This window comes from Bombus flavifrons, chromosome 7 (assembly GCF_040668555.2).
Source record: "Bombus flavifrons isolate JBK064 chromosome 7, iyBomFlav1_principal, whole genome shotgun sequence".
Taxonomy (NCBI): Eukaryota; Metazoa; Arthropoda; class Insecta; order Hymenoptera; family Apidae; genus Bombus; species Bombus flavifrons.
Window position 1 is genome coordinate 7511129 of NC_138448.1, and position 24122 is coordinate 7535250.

The 24122-nt window shown below is 36.5% G+C and overlaps 1 protein-coding gene and 2 long non-coding RNA genes across 14 annotated transcripts; 2 read left to right on the forward strand and 1 right to left on the reverse strand.

Moving 5' to 3' along the window:
* Positions 1–85: 85 nt before the first annotated feature.
* On the reverse strand, positions 86–23516 carry LOC138181951 (phosphatidylcholine:ceramide cholinephosphotransferase 2). Of its 11 annotated transcripts, XM_069117365.1 has the most exons (7): positions 18843–18983; positions 5176–5321; positions 4515–4891; positions 1776–1986; positions 1208–1482; positions 907–1082; positions 86–786 (listed from the first exon to the last, which is right to left on the reverse strand). In XM_069117365.1, exons 3-7 carry the CDS (start codon positions 4888–4890, stop codon positions 631–633), a joined length of 1194 nt encoding a protein of 397 aa, XP_068973466.1. In that variant the 5' UTR covers position 4891; positions 5176–5321; positions 18843–18983; the 3' UTR covers positions 86–630. The 11 variants fall into 11 exon arrangements, with proteins under 11 accessions (XP_068973466.1, XP_068973459.1, XP_068973463.1 ...); XM_069117358.1 differs by lacking the exons at positions 5176–5321; positions 18843–18983 and adding an exon at positions 22919–23516; XM_069117362.1 differs by lacking the exons at positions 5176–5321; positions 18843–18983 and adding an exon at positions 21913–22226.
* On the forward strand, positions 4888–8044 carry LOC138181954 (uncharacterized). The gene is made up of 3 exons (XR_011173660.1): positions 4888–5226; positions 5505–6794; positions 7028–8044. It is a non-coding gene; the product is annotated as an uncharacterized LOC138181954 (long non-coding RNA).
* LOC138181953 (uncharacterized) lies at positions 17964–20556 on the forward strand. 2 transcript variants are annotated; one of them, XR_011173659.1, is made up of 4 exons: positions 17964–18087; positions 18126–18490; positions 18791–19775; positions 19868–20556. It is a non-coding gene; the product is annotated as an uncharacterized LOC138181953 (long non-coding RNA). The 2 variants fall into 2 exon arrangements; XR_011173658.1 differs by having other exon boundaries at positions 18126–19775.
* Positions 23517–24122: the final 606 nt, after the last annotated feature.

Genomic DNA, 24122 nt, shown 5'->3' on the forward strand with positions numbered 1-24122 from the left:
GCCTGTTGCTTGTTAATGCTACGTTCAACAAGACAGTTTCGCATTTACCGCGCTCGACCGGATTACTGTAGCGTAACTTCTTTCCTTCTTTTTTCTTTTTACATCTAAGTATTTCACATTCGGAGTATCTGAAAATAGAGATATCTAGCATTTTATTTTATACACTAATTTGTTGGTAACTCTCGAATACCTCCCTCTACGTGAATTCATCATGAGACTAAATATCTCGATCTATCGTTTATCTAGCCTCTTACAATGTATGTATAAGTCGTATCAAAATCAAGAAAAAAAAAATAGGTTTTGCGATTGGACGATAACGAACATGACGGTACAAGCATCTGTTTTCACTATCGTTCATGTTTTACAGTTTTTTGTTTCTTTGTTGCTGTCAGTTTTGCTTTTTTTAAGGAAGTGAACACCGCAAGTTTTCGTCAAGTCTCAAAAGAGCAAATATACTCATCTACAATGACAAGAACTTGCACACACATCTCTCGCACCACTCTCTAGTAAAGCTTTATCTTCACATTTTTGTAAGCCTAGATACGTATACATATATGTTTATATATATACAAATTACAACAAAGTAACTCCGTTGTTTGACAGCCTCTATCGCGAAATCAAAGACAGACATTAACTGTCCCGATTAGGGTGCTTGGCAAGGAATCGTCGAGGCCAGGGTAAAGGCCAGTCGTATTGTCGTGGCACCGTGCCGCCCACGTTTTTCTCGAAATATTTAAAAATAGGGAACCACCAGAGTCGAGCCAAAAAGTTGTTTGGTTCATATTGCTGTAAATACATTTCAATATGTTCTTCAGTTTTCAGAATACATTATCTTTGTCTATTTCTTTTCTTTACTTTTTTTCTAACATAAAAGTAGAGAGAATTCAACAAAACAATACAACTTACCTTAAGATGCGAATTATTAGCTAACGTATGATAGATATACCATAAGCGTGTAGTTACGTAGTATGCTATGAGGACGTCCACGGTATAATGTCCGTGAGCCACCAAGACCATAATTACCCCAACAAAAACAGTAATGCCCGCAAGCCAATGAATTGGTTGACACCTTCTTGGAGAATCTGCATTTTTAAACATTCTTCTAGATTCTAGATAATACTTCTTCATACTTCTTCTTTTTCTAGATAAATACCTAGCACATTTTAACAAAACATAAATGTCTCCATAACGTAGAGAAAATACTTACACTCCTTTATAATCAGGTAACTAAGTACAAGCACGACTGTATGACCGCTGTAAATGTAGTCCCCGCAGTAAGTGTGCTTGCCATTTATAGACAAGCCGAAGCCAGAAATGAGCTGCAAAACCCTTTTTATAACGAGGAGTGGACTCGTATTGTTTGCTTTAGGACTGCAGAAATACGTTTTGCTGGCGACAGGCAGTACCGTCACGTACATTGTGATACTCCTCATCATGTACAACAGTCCCATCAAGAGAAATATTCGCCTAACAACGATAAACCTAGAAGAATCAACATAAAATTTTGTAAAATAAAAGTAATTTTAAATATCGCCTATAATAATATCCAAAAATTCGAAAATTTAATGGTATCTTTTTAGCTTAATTTAAGATGAAATTAAGAAAATGAAATAGATCTTGGAAATTTGAGATAAAGCTAAAAGGATAACCATCTAAAAACTGTTGCAGTATATTAATACTAAAATTACTTGTGTCCTATTTCTGACCCAAGCCTGTCGAGCAAAAACTTTAATTTACACGTATCGGTTTCATTGATATTCGTGTACAATACATACCTATGTTTATGAAAAATAATAAAAACCATCGCTGAGTTGGACATTATCATAATTAAAACTTCCGACACGTTAAGGGCCCAATCCTGAGCGGCAACATTGTCCAACACTACATCCGGGAGCGGCCCGTATGTATTTCGATCAGGGACTCGTTCGTGCACCATTGCAAGGGACGCAGTAGTCAATATGAAGTTCACGACCATGAACAGAAATGCTGTAACACCAATTACATTTTCATTAGAACAAAAAATTTCAAATTTCTAAATAAACAAGCGAATTGAAGAAGAAACCTTATCAGCGATAACTTGAGATCAATTGGAGTGCGAATTATTCATTTTAAAAATTTATAGTAACTTTGAAAGCACAATAAAATAACTTTGAACGTTCTTAAGCTATAATTCATCAGACTTACTTTAAAAACAAATATTATATCTCAGAAATAGAAAAATATAAGGATTGTATTTAAGACTAAGCAAATACTCTGATCTTACCACGTGATCATGAATCATAAAAACAATTTTATAATTTGCTTATATCATAATACTTATCATATCAATATGTACATAGCTTTTAGTAGCATATGTATATTTTTTCAAATTATTTTCCAGATAATCCAATCATCTATCGATGACAAATCGATCATTTGCCTTTAATCATTGACGTAACTAATACATAACAACATTCCAGAAAACTATACAATAGTGCATCGTTTAGCTTCCAAACAATAGTAGCCAACATGTATATCAGTCGGTTGAAAATAAACCGGTGATTCAAGCATGCGGGTCACCGCAGTTAGTCGTATATCGTGTGCGCACGATGCAGTACGGAGGTAACAGTCATCGTGGCGCAATTTATCCTTCTTTCTGTCGGTGAACGTACAGCTATTCCACTTTACGCGCCTATGCTTCTCTTGTTCCGAAATTTCTAGCCGACAACTCTCTCTCTGCCTGCCGCTTTTCTGGAGAATACTCTTTTCTACTTTGATACAACGAATAACAATATACTCCAAAAGTAAAACGCGAGCCCATGCTTACCAGATGCACCATATACTGGGTGTATCAAGAATTTATACAAATTTGTACACTTTTTCTGAGTTAATTTCAAAGTTAATTTCAAGATCAATTTGTTTGATTGATTTTTTTAAAATAAAAGATTCAACAACCTCGTATGAAGTGACATTATAATAATTTACAATCGAGCAGTTATAAAAGATGGTTCATTATTAAAGCTTTCCGCCCTTATTATGGAAGGTCTCTGAGAATGAAATTAAATATTCTATAGATTATTAAAATGACTCTTTGCATTAAATTACCTAGCTCGCCGTCTTATTTTACGACGAAGGAAGCAGGCAAACATGCATTTTGTTAAGAAAACGAGAAAACGAGACAAATCTTCTATCATCGTAAGAAACTATTAATTATAACGTTATTTCGAAGACCACTTATCTTGGTGCACTGGGTATATTAATCAAAAGCTGCGTCGTGAAACCTCGTACAACAATAACACACATTCAGAGGAAGTGGCACAGTGCCAAAATTCAGCTGGTGCTCTGGCTTCCTACCAACAAGGGAAAAGCTTTTCGAAGTCCACCCTCAAACTCGTTTCCTACATCCGCAAACATTCATGGAACAGTTTACAATTTAGTCTCCCAATAAGTTACAGAGGACGACGAAGAAATGGATCTGCATCATTCATTAACATACCGGGTGATGTATTAAGACATGCATTCTAATGACCATTTCTCAAATTGAATCCAAACTTTCTCTACATCCATAACATGTATCTTCATATGTAGAAATCACTTAAGTTAAACTTAGCAAAGTTTGCTTGATCCTACATATAAACTTGAAACATTCTATGAGATAAATCATATATTTATCCTTAACCCCTTAAAAGCAAAGATAAATTATTAATCAAGTTATTAACGATAATAAGTAAAACAAAACACGTTTACGAATAATGCTTTCACCAATCGTCACATCGATAACAAGAAACGTGTGCATGATAATACGGTTGAAGAATCTTGTCACGCAACGATCTAGTTCAGAAGCAGAACGAACTTAACGGACACCGAAGGTAGTCCGTTCTAATGACTCCATCGTTTTGGATTCATCGTTCAAGAACACATGATCGGGCATGACTCTGCATTAGAGCAGCGTCCGAGCAGATCTGCATCGAAATACCAGGCCACGTAGCGACCTCGATCTCGATCTCCACGGACACCCCGTCGTGTGAATGAAGCGTACATACAGGAGAGGAGACCCAGCCCTAAAGAGAGTTCATTGCCGACGAAATTACAGGAGAAGTTTTTCTCAGCTCTTCTCTTTACATAACTTGTTGGAGCACAGTATTCTGTTTGAAGTTGCTTATCATCCTCACAGTATCTAATCAAAATTTTGTCACGTGACAGATATCGCTAGATTGAACGTTGGTCTGCAGTATAACGACGGCGTTTTCCTCGCATAAGAAACTCTTGCAATTTCATAGTGGACGTAAAATCGTATCTTCATGGCTATAGAGGCCTTAAATCATCTTCCAAGTTAACAAGTGTTCTTCACGACAACTCTTCTGGATCGTTATGAAGAATCTCTACACGCCTGATGCTATTGTGAACGATACTCCTAGAAGAACAGTGACCTTCTTTCTCAAAAGGATTAATATTGTACCTCAAGACATATGTTCGACACGTGTACCAGATTATGTAAATGGGAAGTATAGGAAAGGTTCCGAGTTTATCCTTACCAAGAAACGTTTTCCACTTCTCTTTAGGAAAACGGGGCTCTTCCCGAAGAGGCGCGGGTATGTCGAGCTTAACGACACCATTTCCAGAGCCATTTGGTATGCCAGGATGCCGGCTAAGACTGTCGATCTTCTCGTCCTCGTCATCCACGTAATAGTCGGAACCAGATGCCACCCCGGACCACTTATCCTTGCCCTTGGTCGGTGCACCAGGTAATAATGGCTGCCGTTGATAAACGTCACTCGATTGTGCCATTCCGTTGCTACTTCCATCAACCGTCGCCTCGACGTCCCTCTCGTGGCCCTCTCCGGCGCCCAATGGTCGATCGAAGCTTCCGTAATCACTGTGCAGACTCGTGACCTTGGGGTCCAATACCATCCTGCGAACAGAAAACGCAAGTATCATTGCAATTGCTTGTCGTTCCACGTGCCGATTTACTGAAAGCTCTTTCACGAGGAGTCGAAGGATTCCACGAACGATTCAATTATCTTTATTTTTCGAAAGGAAACCAGCAAATCTTGGCAGAGATACAAAGGTTTCCTCTTTCTGGTTTAGTTTCTTTCTATGTCAGTCTCTAAGTTGAAAGGTAAGGTTACAGCAAACGATAGTATGGAATTTTTCGATCGACAATTATATTACGTAACATCGTAAACGATTAACTACCATTAAATTGGTGACTCCTTGAGATCGTGAAGTTCTTCGAGATTGTTTATGGTAAGTCGAGAATGTTTTCTTTCAATTTTCGGTTTTTTTGACCGTGAAATATTTCTTAAATAACGCGTTGTCTTCTCTTTCTCTTATTCTATACGCTAGAAATAGCATAAAAATAGTACACAATAAAGATTTATTTTTAGACTGCGATACTATACCATTTCGTCAGAAAATCTTATTGCCTTTGTTCAACAAAATTGCATTGTTTTAAACTGCACTTATCTACAGAAACCTGGTGTACTTATCGGTTATGCGTTATTAATATATTCTTTATCTTTCAGAGAACCGAAATGAAGCTCCGGCTCGAGATTTTCTAATCGAAGGCAGACGTGTACTCGCCTGTGGGGCTTCGTGAAAACCGCTGAACAACTGAACAATTTAATGGCGCCACGGAGAACGATCAGTATCAATCTAAATGCAGATGAACCACGATTATTTATAGACAGCTTGTACACTGAATTCCAAACCGTCCTATATAGGAAACTTTTTCTTTGCCAACTATTCGATCAGGCTAGACATCTCTGTCACAGCTTCCTACCTACTTTTTAACAATCTTGTCACCTACCAAGTAAATTCGTAGCTTGCTCTTTATAAGCAAAAAATCAGGGCAAGCTGTTTTGTCTGCGTCGCTCGATAAAATGTTCGAGAAGCCCGCGTTTAACCGGATCGTTTGACGCTGTACGATGCAGCCGGTATAACGTTCTACTTTTAGTTATCATCGCGCTGCTGGAGTAAAAGGTTATCGTGTTAAGGATACGTGTCGACGTGGCTTGCTTTAAAAGCAACCGAGCCAACCAGGCTTTGAAATCCTGGGATGGGCGAGGCCAACCAGATATCCGGACAGGAAGTTTGCGGGAAGTGCAAAGACGTTCCGCTGATAGTACTTAGCGTCCGTGATGATGGACGGAAATGTTAATCGTTAGTAACATAACATAGCAATTTGTTAGAGGAATACAGTGGCTCATGAAGGTATATATGTACTTGCATACTCGTAGAAACCTTTCCGAATATATTATGTGCGTTGTATAACAAACATTTTTTGATTTATGACGCGATATCACGTTTCTATCGAAGTATTTGAAGTGTCAATAGGGTTATCATTTTTATATTGTTAAAATTTAGCACAATTTGATGTTGTATACCGTACGATATGATAAGACTATCATGGTCATAATGATAAAGAACCAAACAAAAATGTTGAGTTTGAAGATTGAAGAGTCAAGGAAATGTTCCATGAAAATGTATAAGAGTTATAAGATATTTGTTAGAAACATAGTACGTACAACATTGATGAGCCTTGATATTTAATACGACCATTGTTTTATGGATTTATATCCATTTTTTTAACAAGTATATATTAGCAGTAAATGTTTTCTAAGTTTCATATACGCTTCCAGGTTGATTTTAAATTCTGTCAGTATAATCATGATAGTACTAATGAAATGTCGACATGTTTTGTATAATACACACAATACATCGTTCAAACATTTCGTGAGTCACTGTATGCAGAAGAATAACACATCGTAATACGAAATAAGAAGGGAGTATAAAATGAAAGAATGAGACAGGAGGTATGTTCAAATTTCTCAGGCAATTTAACTTTCTTCGTTTATCGATTTTAACGTTACGCTGATTTATAATTTCCAACGTTAATCGTTCGACTCGGTAGTAAATTCTTCCGAAAATTATTTCAAGACGGATCTATTATCTGATAATTCGAGTTTAATTAACTCCAAGCCAGGAGATTCTACTCGTCGACAAGTAATGTGAATCATAGTTAATTACTGATTTATCTTTCGAAAAGGCGAGAACTCGTTCGAAAATGCTATCCCTCCTGATGACTCACTTTTTCTCATCTTTTTCTGCGACCGAAAGATCCTTTGCTGTTCGTGACGAGGCGTAAAACGATGCGAACGAAGAAAAGCTGATCCGTGGGTGGCACCGACCGATAAGGTGATTTCTTGTAGGCGGATCTCGCGTTCTGCGCGCTGAATAAAGCGATAAATCCTGCGCAGATAATTCGATGGCTGTTCGAACGACATGAAAGCCAGCGGTACTTTATACCGTTTGATAAGACGAGAAATTACGTATCAATGCCAAAATAGCAACTGAATTATCATGGAATATTATTTTCAGTGTGCACGTCCATAAGAAGTAATACCAGCTAACAACCAACGTTTATGCAACTTCCTGCGAATTTGTGAGAATCTCTAGAGTCTCGGTAAACGTTCAAATGGTACATTATTTTTTATCTTACTGATTCGTCAAATTACTCTTAGTGATTGGTCGTTTGTAACATCGATAAAATCTTTTTTTACTACGCTTGTGAAATTAACGACAATTATGATTGTAGGCGGCAATTTATTAACAACGTCCTCTAGAGGCACGAAGAAGGAGAAATTCCAGAAACAATATCCCGACTTTTATGTGACCGTTCGCAGAGGAACTCAGGACTTAACCTCCGTAACCCGATAAGCGCCCAAATGAGACCTTTACGACGTCACGTCGTTCCAAACCAACGACCCTTTTGACCCAACTGGAGTTACTCTATCGACGAGTTGCTTCACCACGTGGCAACCAAACCTCTCGTAACATTCGCCACGAGTGCCTCATGCTACTCGCGATAATCTCCACTTTATCTTCGTATTCCCTATCGGAAGATCTGGCATGAGATAAAGAGGAATCTAGAAAATTATTGGACCTAGATTCGAATCTCCATCCATCCCATTTATCATTTCTTGAATAGCCACTCCAACCTAGGTAGATATTGAAACCCTTCCACTTTATCTTTGGAACTTCCGATCGCATAAATTTTCTTAGATAGCGTTGGATACAAAAAAAGAAAAACGACGTGAAATGACTCGCGCGTTCATTTAGAATTTAGAATATTTTTTTACGACAGCGACAAAAACTGGTAAGTTCAAAATGTCGAGTACGCGATGGTCGAAATCAATTTAAGTGAATGAGTAATATACAAGTGAATGTTTAACTACAGAAACAATCACTGAAAAATGGTATAAAATGAGATTCTTCGTAGGTAACTTTGAATAGTTGCGAATATCCGGAATTTCTGTAAATAGTAAACGTAGTACGCTGCGAAAGTTCAATATTGATCGCATAACAAGTGCTTTCTTTCTCCATAGTTTTACGACATAAATGCTTTCAGGATTCCACAAATCCATAGGTCTCGATCAACTTAACTTGTATATGAGTCACGTCCAAAAAATCTCAATGATCTACAAGACATCCATGTTGAGATCGAATGAAAGAACGAACAGGTCTACCTCGACATCGAATCTTGTTGAATTAATCTCGATATCCTTGCTCGTTCCTATCGCGTTCTCTTTCACGAATGGCACCTTGGTTTTCGCGAAGGCCGCTCCGAATAACTGGTTACTAAGCGTGGATAGAAATATTCTTGATCGAGCAACACGCGAAAAAGCATGCGTCAATTCATTTCTGTTTCGCGATCGTGGGCGTTGCGTTCCGATTCAAAGCGTTCCCAACTTTTTTTCTCCTTCTTCCTTTTTAGTTTCTCGCTCAAACTGCTCTTAGCGATCGAAAGACTAAAAACACCGACAAGGATGCTCGACCGGGATCTCCTCGATTGCTTCCTGCTCGAATGCCTGTATCGAAGCTCGTCGGAAACTGGGTCATTTTTTGCCTCCGTTGTCGACCGTTCGCATAAATTACATCAACTCGCGAGTAGTGAAAAATATGTCACGTTACGCCGAGGAACCGACTGCCGTCTTAATATACGAGGTGAGCGATAATTCGTAGCGCAGATACAATGGAACTCCCTTTTTAAGAACGAAATTTTAGTTAGCGCCCGATCAATCGATTCTGTACACTTTCTGCACTTTCTTCTTTCCCAACAGTTTAAAAACACAAGCAGAATGAATTTCGAAGAATACACAGTTTAAAAAGAAATTGATAATACACGTGGACTTGACTTATATCACTGATATCACGCAGTGTACTATTTCTGCCGCTGTTTATATATATGTTTCTTTTTGTATAGATAAAATGGTTTATACAGTGTTAGAACTTATTTGTCATCGATTGTTCGATATGTTGACTATTGATATTAGAATAGATGGTTCGTTACCATCACCTATTCTTATTGTATTCACAAACCGAAAAAGCAATTACTAGATAAATATTAATAGCAAATAAGCCTTATATTTGAAGTCGCAATCTATAATCAAATTCCAAACGCCAATTATCGATGAGGTGTACACGTGTATTCAATTGACTTTCAAATGCATTTTTCTCCGAAAGAACCTTCAATGCAATTCTGTTATTCTCTGCTTTTGCCTTATTTTCAGCCATAGAATCTCCCTCACTCCACTTATACCACGATTTATGGACGATGATATATAAACCGGTGCGCAGTGCAGTTCCGGTTACAACGGAGAAATCTTGGACGTCTAAAAAAGAAAAAAGAAGAAGGGATTCGCCTCACGTCGAGTGAAATATAACAAAGTATTCCGAATAAGTTGACTCCGTTGACTTCCGGTGTTTCAAGTCCCGTATACACAAAGCATACTTCAAAATTATGTAGATTATAAATGACCCCATTTCCATCTCGCAGACTGTACTCGCAACTGTTGCCGTCCTTCGACGATTAATCTACTTCTGCCATGCAAGTGTAACTCGCGGAAAATGCTATTTTCCGTTTTGTCGAATAAACAAGCAAATAAAATGATAAATGCGTCAGGGATTCTAAATTATGCAGAGAAATACGAATCTTCATACAATCTACCGTATCGTTTCAAGAACGTGAGAATTTATTTTTTGTAGGCTGCACAGCGTTAGGTCTACTGTGCTTTCATGCACGTTCTTTCGATTTTCCTACCGCGTGCGTAAGTATTTAAATTTAGTTCCCGCTGCTATACGGCGAGTCATTGTTTATCGGCTGACGAAAATGTAAGAGGATTAGTCAAGTTTAGCCGAGACACCATGTATACATTTCCTGTTATCGCCGTCACGTTAGTTCATTCAGAGTCGTATTGCTCAAAAACGATTACGTGAAAAAGATGATCGCGGTGTTTTAAAAATATTATGTAAAAGATTACCGTCATAACTGCTTTTAAATATGCGAACTATCGGTTACGAGTGTTTCTTCCGAGAAAGATAATACATATTTAGCATTCTAGCGTTTCATTAATTTTGTTTAACTTACAAACTTTTATCGACGACTTAGGTGATTAACATCTTAATGGACAATTAAAGAAAATGCCGAAATTAACTGCGGCATGAACATTTTTTTGATTTTAATAACAGTACGATTTCCACCACCATTCGTAACTGTTAAATACTTTGACTATTAAAGACACAATTTTGATGAATTTCTCAGATGACTTTGAATGTTAATAATGACCAGCGTAATCTTCGTAACCTTCAGAAGATTTTACGCGCCAGGTACACAACAATGACATAATCTTTATGGCCCTCATGATCTTCGAGCGACCTTCGATCATCTCGACGATCTCGTAATGCTGCGTCCGAAAATTTTACAAAACAAAAGGGATACCTTTGTTCTAACGGAAAACATATTGAAACAAAAATCACCGGAAATATGTCGTCTTGTTTTCATGACGGTTACTTATAATCTAAATTATTGCCAAAACACATCGCAACAAACAAAATTATACCGCTTCGACCTTTTTATGACACACTTTTCCTTTGACAAAGAACCCTGTAATATAATAATATCAGCTTTAATAAGCTTTAAAAAAATATAGGTTAATCAATAATTTAGTGCAAGTTCTATTTACGTACAATGATATTCTATGTGCCAATAAATCTGAATGATGCCAGAAGAATTATCGCAATCCAACGATTTTCCTAAAAGTTGTCTTGGTACATATCGTACTACTAATCTCCAAAGGATTGAAATGAAGAAAAGAATAAGAACGAATCACACGAACAACTAATTTCCCTGTAGTAATTAAATTAATCACCTCGTAACGAGAGCAATAGTTCGATCAGTAGATGCCGCGAATAACACGATGACGCATGGTTATAATTAACGATGAGCGCGGGAACGACAAAGAAATTATTGTCCGCCGATGGGAGGCTTCCCAAGTTTGCAGTTCGTATTAGGGTTAAACCTGTCAGCCGATGAATTCGTATGATTGCATTTAGCAAATCGCAGGAGCAAAATAGATCGAAGCAAACCAGCCGGCCGGCCGGTCGGTCGGACAACGTGGATCTCTTGATTCAGCACAGACCGGGTAAACACAAATTTATTAATCCATTTACAACACGGTGATGCTTTAAACAGTCCTACCACAGCTTTTAAGATGATATTTTAGTAGTCGATGCAAGTGCTTCTAAAATTACGCGTAGCAAGACTCGATGCTTTTCCGAATTAGTTTGTTTATCTAGTAGACTGTGAACTGAATTGAAAAAATAGAACTAAGAAGAGAAGAGTAGAACAGGGATTCGTTTCATCCGTTAAAGGTCAAAATGAGTACTTTACTGTATAGCACTATACTTTAGATGTTATATATATTTATGTATCTTTAAATTTCCTGCAGATGCATGAACATCCGCAGTATACTTACGAGAAAGCTCGTAAGCTTGCCACTCGTTAATATCGAATTCTTCGAAACGTTTCTCCAAGAAATATCGATAGAATAGAAAACGAAGTCACAAGTAACAGGATTTGGCTCAGTTTCAATCACCTAACTCGCTATCGTGGAAAATTCAGGGAGGGTATCGTGGAAATTCACCACACTATATGGATAGATGATATTTCAAATATATTTAGCTATGTATGAAGGTATTTACGAAATATCGAACCAAGTATATTTATATTTACTCAAGCTTGAACATCACCTTGATCCAAAGAACCAAAATACATCCAAGACCAGTCAACACTTGATCCTATCTATTTACTTGTGATCAAAGATAATTCTATGCTCTGTAGAAATAGCAATTTATCATGTTAGATCAAAAGACCGATTGCATTAAAAAATCCACGTACATGACAAACCAGGCGATGCTTCCGGGAGAGAATTCGCGTTTTCGACGAAAGGTCACGTAATTCTTCGTGGTAAGCCGAACAAAATAGCTTGAGCCGATTGTTCCCAAGGCTTTCCATTCTATCCTTTTTCCACGTCGTTGGTCGATTTCAAATCGATATGAACATTCTCGAAATTGAAACCATACCGTATCGAGCAACTTTTACCGTCAACATGCCGGGGAAACCCGCATTCTTAGCGCATGACTGTCTCTTATCGGATATTGAAGCCCGAGGAGTCAAGCCGCTATTATTTTTTCACACAAATCTTTTTGAAATATTTATCACCGACTTCGTAAAATACAACGACAACGATGATACAACGAGTGATGTAACCAGTTATTTCCTATCGATTCGATGCTATATACAAACAAGGTGTATAGACTATTAAAGACACTTTAGCAACAGGTTAATAAACCATGAGACTGTATAATCGTATTTATTCCGAAATTAAACGCGGTGTTTCGTCCGGTGACTCTTTGCGTAGTCCGGAATTTATCCTTCGGTCGAGGCTCCCACTTGCTACGTCAACATAATTAGTTGGACCATAATAATCATAAGGAACTGTCGTAAAACTAAGCAATTCGAACCATTAAGACCATTAAGTGGTATAAAATACCTTCGAGTCAAAATGTTCCTTATGCTTATTGCTCCATCAGGTAAAAAGTGGGGAAACGTGGGTTTCCCATGTTTCCCGAGATTTTCACCTGCAAGCGACCGATTGTGGGACGACCAACACCCAGCAAGAGTTTTTCTCTACGACAGCATCGTTACCGAACTTTACTGGATCTACGACTACAGAACAGTCAACATCTCTGCACTGGGTTCACTACTTTAACTCAGTCAACATATATCTAATTAATATGTATATATACGCAACGAGCGTAATCATCTTGTCTACAATTGTTGTTGGTATAAAGAGTACATTATAACCTGTTACCTCAGCGTTGTAATTAATTCAACTACCTCTATTATCTTAAACGAAATAGGGTATCGATCAGTATCGTGGCGTGGATTGTAAAATCGTAACAGGAATTTACGACTCCCGTTGACGCGCTTCCTTGAGATTGCGACCGTGAATGGTCGACAAAAACACACGGAGGAGTAAAAGTCGTGAAATTTTCACGTGAAAGACAAACAGCCTAACTAGCCGATAAAAAGAGTACTCGTTAAAATAACGGAACGTGATGGAAAACGAAGAAAAAATGTTGTCAAGACATCTATTCTACCAGCGTGACTGAGAAAATTATAAAATAGAAAAATATTTCCATGTTTTACGTAGATTCTATATTAACGTGTATTTCAATTACCTTCGAACGTCGAGCACTATGCCAAATGGAACATCATTTGCACATCTTATCGAATAACTTTTCGAATGCACCGCCTCATTTTCCCGACGAACCAGTAATCCTCTACTTCTACCCGTAACTGCTTTCTCATGAACGTCCATGAGGCAAAACAGACTAATCTGATTCGTTCCATCAAATGTCGTTCCATCATCATGTTCATCATCCTTCGAAGCAATTGCAGCACATGGACTGCTCGTTGAACAATTCGATCGAGCCCAATCGAGCAAGCTGAAGCGATTCAACATCGTCCAACGCTCGACTCACACGTTATTTAATCACCAGAGCTAAGAACTTTAAACCCGTAGCAAGTAATATTTTCGTAGGCCATAGAAATACTGACGGTTTAATCGTTGATAATCCGCAACATCGTCGTGATGCAGACGGTGGCACAGAAGATATAAACGAACCATTCGCCTGTATAGGTATCGGGCTTATCAACTCGAACATATCGCAAAATGCACAACGATAAAACATAATGTAAATAACAGCAAACGATTACTTCGATCAAGCTTTCCACGAAATGCAGGCGATGTATCTTTTCGTTCAATCGAGCAAGAAAAATTAAGATGACCAACCAGTCCAAAATTATATATATGTGTGTACTTGTACAGATAAATTAGAATTTCGAGAGAAGACAGAAGAGAAAACGAATTAAATGGTGTTGATCGAATTGGAAAAATAATTCAGGGAATGAGCCGCTTCGAGAATGGTAACAATGAAAGACGGAATAAATATTTATCGTGATCTCTTTCGCGAACGATCGTTGCGCTTTCCAACGCACAGCAGAATGCATCGAGGGTAACTGGCTTCTTCCACGAGCAATTAATTTTCTTATCGTTGCCAGGTAAAGTTTTCTCGATACAATGAGCCGATTAAAAACCGTCTTCGTGAACCGATAGTCTAGCTAAACGATTATATAGTCAATGTACGTTCCTTCACCATTGGTCGGAGATATTCCTTTTCTTTCTAGTTCTAACAAGTATTTTGGTTTTGGAATTGTATATTCAAAGAAAATTCGATATCTTTTGCTATTCTGTTAATTTTTTATTAAAACTGAACAGTATTGTATACAGTAGGTCAGATAGCTTTCACTTGGCACGATAATGACAGATTAAGAATCACCTGTCGTAAAACAATTAGCTTATGCTTTCGACAAATTGTGGAAATGCAATTTTATATAACTTCTCCCGATAAAAATATATTGCAGAGTAATATTGAAGATGGGATGGCTGACACATATATAATTTCCTAGCGCCATTCGATAAATGTAAAGAGACAATATGAAGAAAAACTATCAATTTATAAGCAAAAACTTCCCATCGATATATAAATCCTCATTTAATTCTAAAAAAAGAAAAAAAATATTTATATTATAGGTAACTAGGGAAATCCTAAATATATATAACCGATAAATTGTCAACTTAAATATATCTTTCACAGTTTCCTATATGATTACTAAGTACAAGAAAGATTTAATTGAAATAGTAGTCAACAACAAAGTAAAAGTGAACAATAGAAAAACAGATTGTAGCAGACATTGATCTAATGTTAAAGTTACATAAATAACCCCTATACGGCTCGATAAAAGGTATGTGTTATCTAAATGATCGGTTACATTACTGATCATTTATGTCCGATTTAAACTTGCGATTGCAATTATTATCTGGACTTCGGTAATTGCCACATACCTAAGCAACATTGGTGTAACGTCGCGTGAAATCAAGAAAGATGCAGCCAACGAGGTAAGCAACAATCGATAAGGTACAACGCAGATACTATAAGAGGTATTGATCCAGCTGCATATTTCCAGATCACCGCAATTCTAGAACGACACAGACGTAGCTGGCTTGGACAAGAAAAATCCAGAAGTTTATACAATTACGCAACAATTCACCATATTGAGCTGCAACATGTGCACAATCACAAAACAGCCGTGTCGACGTTTGGCGCCGTCGTAATTGTCCAAATAGCTAGTCGCGCACAGAAAGCATAGTAAAATAATATACATATTCCGAGTACATTCGAAGAATTCTAAAATTCCAAACAAACTACTAATCAATCGATATTAAATAAAATGAAGAGTTTATGTATATTATATTTATAGTTTATATATAGACTAGCCGTTTCGAAACGATAAGATCATCAACGGTTCAGAAGATATTAAAGGCAATTAAAACCAGATTACCAACTGTTTTAACTGAATCTTTTAGCGATAATAATGATTCATGTGTGATAATGATCAAACAAAATTGGTAAGCACGTTAATCTCGCCGCTAATGTTAAACAATCGTTCCTTAAAAGTATAAAAATTTCGAAACATTAATAGAAAATTTTCTAAAACGTTAATGAATTTTTTAACGAGTTCAATGTTCTATATGTCCAATACATCTACTTCTCAGTGCATTAATCATAAGAAAATAGTTCAGCAGATGCGAGAACGCAGTATGACGAATGTAAAATGCATCCAACAATAACGTCATCGCGACAATGATTCCGGTACGGCGCGGAAACTCGGAGTTCATTGTAAAAGATGTATTTACGTCACACCCGATCTGTGACTCATTTCCTCTTTCCCAGTAATTGATTCACAGTTCCACCTACAATAATTGACATTCGAATTTTCTATTGCAGGCTCAAACAGATCGATGAATCGACAGGTGCACAATTTACAACGAAATTTAAAAAAGAAGAGATCGAAGTCTATTTTTTCCAACAAAATATTTTTCTTTTTATCAAGTTTTATATTTTATTTTCAGTGTATTAATGACATGAAATTCAATGTACTTTAACCTAAACAATTGTTATGTAAATGCTATAATAAATATAATGGTATGCAAATACCTTTTCTAGTCACTATTTATGCGCAAGTTCCCGTGAACCTGTGGCTCCTAATATTTCCTATATTTAAAAATAGTTTTAATCTGTTTCGAAGTATCAGATATTGCGTGGTCTCTTATCGAAACAAGTAATCACGATCACGTGACCGAACAGTCTACGTTCAGAGAATCTGATATAACTTTAATCACGCTATCGCTATCACATTGTATTTGACCTCACCATTTATCATCGGTTCAACGATTCCTAACTCAGTGCTCAATAATGCACGCCGTAAATTCAGATAGCACCGTACACGCGAATTGCTTCCTTAAGACTAGTTAAACTATCCTGATACTTGTTTACCAGTGTCATACACACCTCTACAATTTAAACGATTAATGATTTTGCATATATATAGGCTACTGCGGCATATATAAAGTGGCTCACGAAAGTATTTAACTTACTGTAGAAAACTTTTATGTACATATTATGTGCATCGTATAAAACATTTTGAAACTTCATTAACACTATATATAATGAGACGCGACTGCCATGATCATAATAGTTAAATTTAAAACTAATCTGAAAATGTATATAAAAATTACAAAGTATTTACCGCATTTACTAAATATATAATATACGGCATGAATAGTCACCTTAAATATATAATAAGTGCTACAAATGACCTAGCTAAATATCGAGGCTTATTAATATAATGGATAATTGATTGCATAAATACCTATGATCTCTGAGAAATATTATATGTACTCTATCTACTATTATATATCTTGTAACTTTCATGTACATTATCAAACTTATTTCAAACTCCACCAATATTAACATGACAATTGTCACTATAATGTTAATAAAATTCGAAAATGTTTCATGTTACATACATAATATATTCATAAAATATGTCGTGAATCACTATATACATGGTACTGTACTAACGACGGTCCCAACTTTTCATCAATTTTCCGCATATTATAGGTATGTATCGATTTCATTCTATAGACACGGTTTCAAGTATGAAGCATTGTTTCTGACAAATGCAAAAATCGTGTAGAGTGAGTCCTACCAATTGTTAGACGAACAAATAAATCAATGCCAATAATTCACAACCGAGCGAATCGTATCAACCTAACCCCAACTAGTACAACAAATTTATGATCGGTTATATATCGGTTATATTCTAAGTTATCTAAACAGTACTATAACGTTTCTAATAAGTAAACGATAGTTCTTTTCGGACAAACTCAACTTTACTTCACCTTGACGCTCTCTAAACTTCAAAACACGCAGAAACAAGTTATGGCGCAAAAGTCAACAAAAAGTGATATTTTCAATTTTTTTCTCTATATGTAATAAAGATGTAATATTATAAACTTACATTTTGTGGTGATACAAAAATACGTCGTATTTCAATATGAATATTTTTTTCCAATTTGCATTACACAATTGAATTATATCAAATATATTTCTAATCGTTAATGACATTGTTTTGGCTTGAACTTCGATATGCCAACTAGAATATTTGTCACACCTTGCCAATAAGTTACACTAACGCATTGTGTCGCCTCTATCGATCATTCCTCATTTTTCAAACACACGTTTTCGTAACACATACAAATCTAACTATAAACAAAAAATAATTACTTTCTTACGTAAGTTACCGATGAATAAACGTCCTTCGCTGGTATGCAAAGACATCCATAAAAAAAACGATGCATTCAGGAAGGACTGTCGACGAATAGTCACTGATAATACGCATAAGTAATAAATGTTGTTGATAATACGTATCAAAATTCATTGGACGTACATATTGCAAATGCATCAGTATCGATGCAAAAAAGAAAAAGAAGCGAAACGAAATCTGTCCAGCAGCAGTTCTATCTACTTACATGTCCAGCAAAATAACAGTTTGCACCGGTTTCATGTTCGTGTGCTACGTAAATAATACTACTAACCGACAGAGCTTGATAATTAAGCAAGAAAAAAGAGGAAAGACGTAAACAGAGACCGAAATAGGCACAATATCCACAAGAGAGGGAAACTCACTAGATACGTTATGGTACGTGATTATGGTAGACTAGCGACCGCATTATTAAATGTAATACTATAACATCCTTATGTGCAGCTCAATATGGATACGATTAGTTTCCTTAATAAACCAAAATACTTGGGAATCGAACAAACTACTGTTTCGTATACGATCAGAAATTTCATTGACGCGTAAACATTGAGGGAGTGCCAGTAAATAGGTTGGCATTCGTCGAATGCATTAATCGTGAAATTAACGAAAAAAGAAAATATGTGTACGAAAGGCAAAGATCGTGAAAATATATATATAATTACATTTACACCGTTTCAGGAAGATGAAAGAAGTAAATTTTGACACAAGTTACTGACGATACTTTACGTACTTGATGTCTCGAAACTTTTCGACGAAACTTAATGGTAATCGTTCACGTAAATCCACACCATTAACAGAACTTGATTTGTCACTTGCACAAATAAGAACGAGATCACCTTAAGACTGTCATGATTTCCGTGACGAATGTCCAGCAACACAGCTTTAAGCGAAGGAGTCCGAATCGACTGAACCAAGGTCTCGTGAAAGGTGCGACACCAAAAACTACCCGAATCACGTAACTGCGACTACATTACTCGGCCAGGTTCGAAGGTCCCTGCACGATTCACGTTACCGACAGTACTTCAAATAACTTTATTTTCAAAGAAATATATAAACAAGAACGTTCTGGGAAATCTACACTGTTTAGGCATACACATATCGTCAATAACAGTGACTCTAACTAAATTCATATCGAAGAATCAAGATTTAAACGTCGAATACTTCTCACGGTACAATTTTTGATTTACATTAATTAAGTGAGAGTCAGAATTGGCCGTACAAGGTTTCGTGAGAAGCACGGACGCCAAAAATACACTGCGAGAAGTAGCAACGTAGGTAAGCAACTGAGAGTCAAATGATTCGTACTGTTCTCTGGTCAAGCCGTTAGGTGCACGTGTACCCAGAGAAGCAAACACGCACGCGCGCATTCGAACATACACAGGTGGTTCAGAGGGATCTTGCCTTTACCTCGTCGCCCTTCGACAGAGGACCAAGACCGATCGATCACTTGCTTCGAAGAACGCACCACGCACGATACGCCAATTCTAACAAAAATTGCCGTTCTGCTTTTTTAACACATTTTGTTTTTAACACTTCACTTCCAGCTTTTCGTTGCACTTCCGAAAATTTTGTAAGAAACTATACAAACAAACTAGGAAGCGATTATTAACCTTGTTACCGGCTCCTCAGCTACCAAGCTGTTATATTGGGTATAGTTCTCATGGTATGTATAGTACAAGATCCTCTTAAAAATGTAAAGCCGAATAATTATAATTCTTTGTCACTAAAACTATTGTAGAATTATATCTTTCGTAGAACTACTGTAACTACCAATCGACTTACATGAAACACGGTAATTATGAACCGCGGTTAAGGCGATTTCCCGGAACATGGGAGACATGAAATGCTTGATGTTTCACCAACGAAGACCACAGAGAAACTACTCGAAAGGTTCGAGTTTGACATATCACAGGAAACGAGGACTTGGATGGTAGGAGAGTTAGATCGAGGCGGGTAAAGCCCTGCAGCGTGCATTAGGTTTTATGACTGCCAAGGTCAGCTGCTTTCCATAAGAATGGCGCCGTGAACATCTCAACAACTGCAGCTCAATTAGTAGAGGAACAAGCACCAGCTTAATCCAGATATGATTATCATTCTTCCATAAGAAAATTTTGCAAGATAAATATATATATTCATGTCTTGCGATTTTCCAATGTTTACGCAGCTCAACATTCTTCTGGAAAGATGGAACATTATCTGACAATAATACAAAAATTGAATTAATATATTCGATTTAGAATCTAAATAGAAGAAAAATTACTTAAGAAATACCACAAGAGATATTTGAACATATAAACTGAATTGTAGTGATAATGGAATTAACGTCTCCTCACGTGCGCCCTATATATATGGAGCTCTCGAATTTGCTCTCAATATAGAAACTTTGTAAATTACAGTTTTATAAATCCAGTTATAAAGCAAATAAATTTTATGGTTCACTTCAATTGAAGTTCCTGAGTTAACCGTTACAACTCTAAATAACAAATTCCTAAACGTTTTTCATAATAGAAAATTTTAATGTATCAACTGTCTTGTGACAGAAGTAACAGCACATCACGATTGCTTGAAATTAATATTATGGCGGTTATCGACCAGTTTTCGAACGAAACATCTATCTAGGGGAAAAACATAATCAAATCACGTGTTCGCCCACACGTGCTGCTACGTCTTACTATTAGTAATAATAGATAATTTGTTTCTTATCTTCATCAAAAACAGCGTATATAAGCCTGATTGCCTGATTGTATATTGGAGCAGATGATAATGAATCCAATCGATAAGGTAGTAAGTTTGTTTATAAAAAATCATTATGCTTGAAGTGACAATATAATGATATATAAGAAAAATAGTTGGATTATGAGTGAAAATGACATAGCTATCTTTTAATGAGTTAATAAAGATGAGTTAAATGCATTAAATTCTTCAATTCACTGAACGCTGATACTACAATAATGCATCCTATCCTATACAGTATACGTATACGTAACGGTTTCATACTTATTCCGACGAAAGCAACAAGAAAAGCATGCACGATACAATTCTGAATTTGCATGACTTGCATATTTATCGCTACAAACATGAACAAACATTATTATTAATATTTCGAAACATTAATAAACTTAAGCAACACTGTATCGATACCAATATGTCTGAAAAATATTACATTCCATACTGTTACAACTTTATATAACGACAATGCTGTATTTACATGTAAAGTGAACAATTACTCTAACTACTTTGAAGTGTTGGAGAAGACATAAGTAGGATAGTACATACTGCGAACTCGAAACAAAATTGTGTCGTACGTTACAATATTAGAATAAAGATCATTAATTTTTAATGCGTTCATCATCGCGACACGATTGTTTACAATCTGGAAACGTATAAGTTCGAGACACACTCGTTTTATCTATTACGACAATACGTAAACGTTGAGAAAAACAGTATCGATACCTGTAGATCAAATATCTGCATACCTTGTTAAAGCACTGGGCAATTCAACCTTGACAGGCAATCTTAACTTGTGCATTTTATTTCTACGTATGCACACACTACTTTACGATTTCAGTTTTATCTTTTTTTTCTTTCACTACGAGCAACGTGCTACAGAAGCGTGCGATTTACGGCAAACGATTGTAAGAAAAAACATAACCAACAAACGTGGGTCTCGACTTTCCTCGGATTGGACAATGCGTTCACGCGTGAGTGCAACAGAAAGGCAAAAAAACACATGTATCAAATAACACGTAAACTAACCAACAATACTTGAAAGGGGAAGAATTCAAGTGAATAACTTTTACATGGACACTTGGATGGCTAACGACTCCTTTCTGGTTCACAATCTTTCAGGGATGGTTGAAGACTAGATCTACGACGCAAACTCATATCGCGATCACTTTATCATTTCAATTTAGATGACCGGCTGTACGATGTTCGTTCATTACACTCACTGCCCACACTCAACGTTTTTATGGGATCCACTGTGTACCATGCAGTTCCAGAAAATTGACACTTAAACAAAAAAAAATTGAAGATGGCGTCAACCAAAGGGCTGTGAAAATGTAAAACGAGAAGAACTGGTCGAGAAAGCCAAAGCGTTCTGAATCATTGTTGCATTTTCCTTCTGGTACAAGCCATCACATTCTTTAAAGCGACACGCGCATAGCGGCGATTCCTGTAGTCGATTGGAGTTTACTACCAACAGTTGTTAATCATTGACTTTATCGACTTGCGTATTAGCGGTATATTCAAATGTATTTTAAAAATTTTCTTATTCATGCATTTATTTTCTATGTCATCGCAAAATTAATTGTCAAATAATTGTTTTAAAGCTATAATATCTATATTTAAAAAACATAATAATAAATATTTTTGTATAAAAGTCTATAAAAATATAAAATGAATATGTATCTTAAATGTACGCTTTTAATAAATGAACAAAAAATTGAATCTTTTTTTAAAAGATATTAATTAGAAAATACTTACAATTAAATGATTTCCAATCTAATTCAACCTTACAATTATTATACTTAGAAATTAATGATAGTCGATATCCGTTTTTAACATAATTAACGTTAATATTGCTATATAATAATTGATCGTACCTTTTGTCATTCATTGGACTTAACTTTAAATGTTTGAATACAAATCTCTTATCATGACGGATATAATATAACACAATACAATTATCTAACACGATAAGAAGACATTGATGTTTAAACATTATATAGTTAAATAAGCTTAACATTAGTGACAAGCACTAAAAGCATAAGCAGCTTGTTCGGAAATCCGCGTTCACGTACTTACCTAAGCAACGCTTTCCTCCAGCAGTAATCCGTTTCGATTACAAGCAGCTGCAATTTCATCATATACGTCGACGTTGCTCAAGACATATAATATCGTCGAACACGTCGATTGATGCTCGTTTTCGAACACCAAATTTAGAATATTTTTTCAACTTTCTGTTCACAAATTGTATGCGTATGTTTCTGTTCAGGGCGCGACTCGTGGACGACCTAATTCACGGCTTATCGATCAATCAAAAACAAAGTGCTCGTACACGTAGAGATAGACGAATAACTAACGGCAAAGAAAACACATCGTGGACCTCTGTAAATTCCTTTTCAGTCCCCGAATATCGTCGCACGTTGTTCCAAAATTTCGATCACGATATATACATATATATCGCGCACCAGGACATACCGCGACGGAGCTTTTCTTCGTCTTTTCCCTCTATATCTTCTTGTTAAATGTCCTTACGATCTCGTAGGCGTTTAACTTTCTTGAAGAAATACTCCGCGGATGGATACCACGGTCGCATTTCGTCTCGTTACAGTGAAACTTGAGTTGTGAACGAAAAGACAGTGGAGCTTTCGTCGAGTCTCCACTGGAAAGCCCATGAGCGGCGCCGCGCACCAGGTCATTTTGAAAAGCGCAAGCGCTCTTTCATAGATCGCGCTTTTCTTATAAGCGACTCGATGGACTGATGGCAACCACTGACGTCATTGCAAAAAGGAAATTCATTCAGGAATGTTCGACGCCTCTGCGTCTGTAAGGCCAAGGACCTTCCCTTAAAAACTAGTAGCCATCTATAATCAAGCCTCTTGAAAAATACTTTCATATAAGCTGTAGATCGTGATTTTATTTGCTATGATATTTTAGGACTATTTTAAATTATTTCATAATATTTAGTATATAATAGTACTTCATTAATTTGTTACGGATTAGAATCTTTCTTAGCCAGTTGTTGAGAGAGGCATATATCTAAGAAATTTTGAACATCTCTCTTTTCTATTGAGTGTAAGTAAGATATGGATATGCCCATACCCAAACACATTTGTTGTATATTGTAATACTACATCTATTGTAAGGCCGGTTGCACGAAGTTAGTTCCAAGAACTACTAAGGCTTAGGAATAGCAGTGGTTGTTAAGGAAGTACAATCGCGTCCTTATTAAAGTGGCACTACTGTAAATACAAATTCCTTTCTTAGATTTATTTTACGTGAATTG

What these genes read in the sequence shown, in the direction of transcription:
- LOC138181951 (XM_069117356.1), bottom strand. Translation starts at nt 13,847, where the DNA reads ATGTTGAATCGCTTCAGCTTGCTCGATTGGGCTCGATCGAATTGTTCA. An exon ending in GAAGTGGAAAACGTTTCTTG is followed by an intron (nt 1,987 to 4,514) that starts GTAAGGATAAAC and finishes TTGGTGTTACAG; the next exon opens with CATTTCTGTTCATGGTCGTG. An exon ending in ATTATTTTTCATAAACATAG is followed by an intron (nt 1,483 to 1,775) that starts GTATGTATTGTA and finishes TGATTCTTCTAG; the next exon opens with GTTTATCGTTGTTAGGCGAA.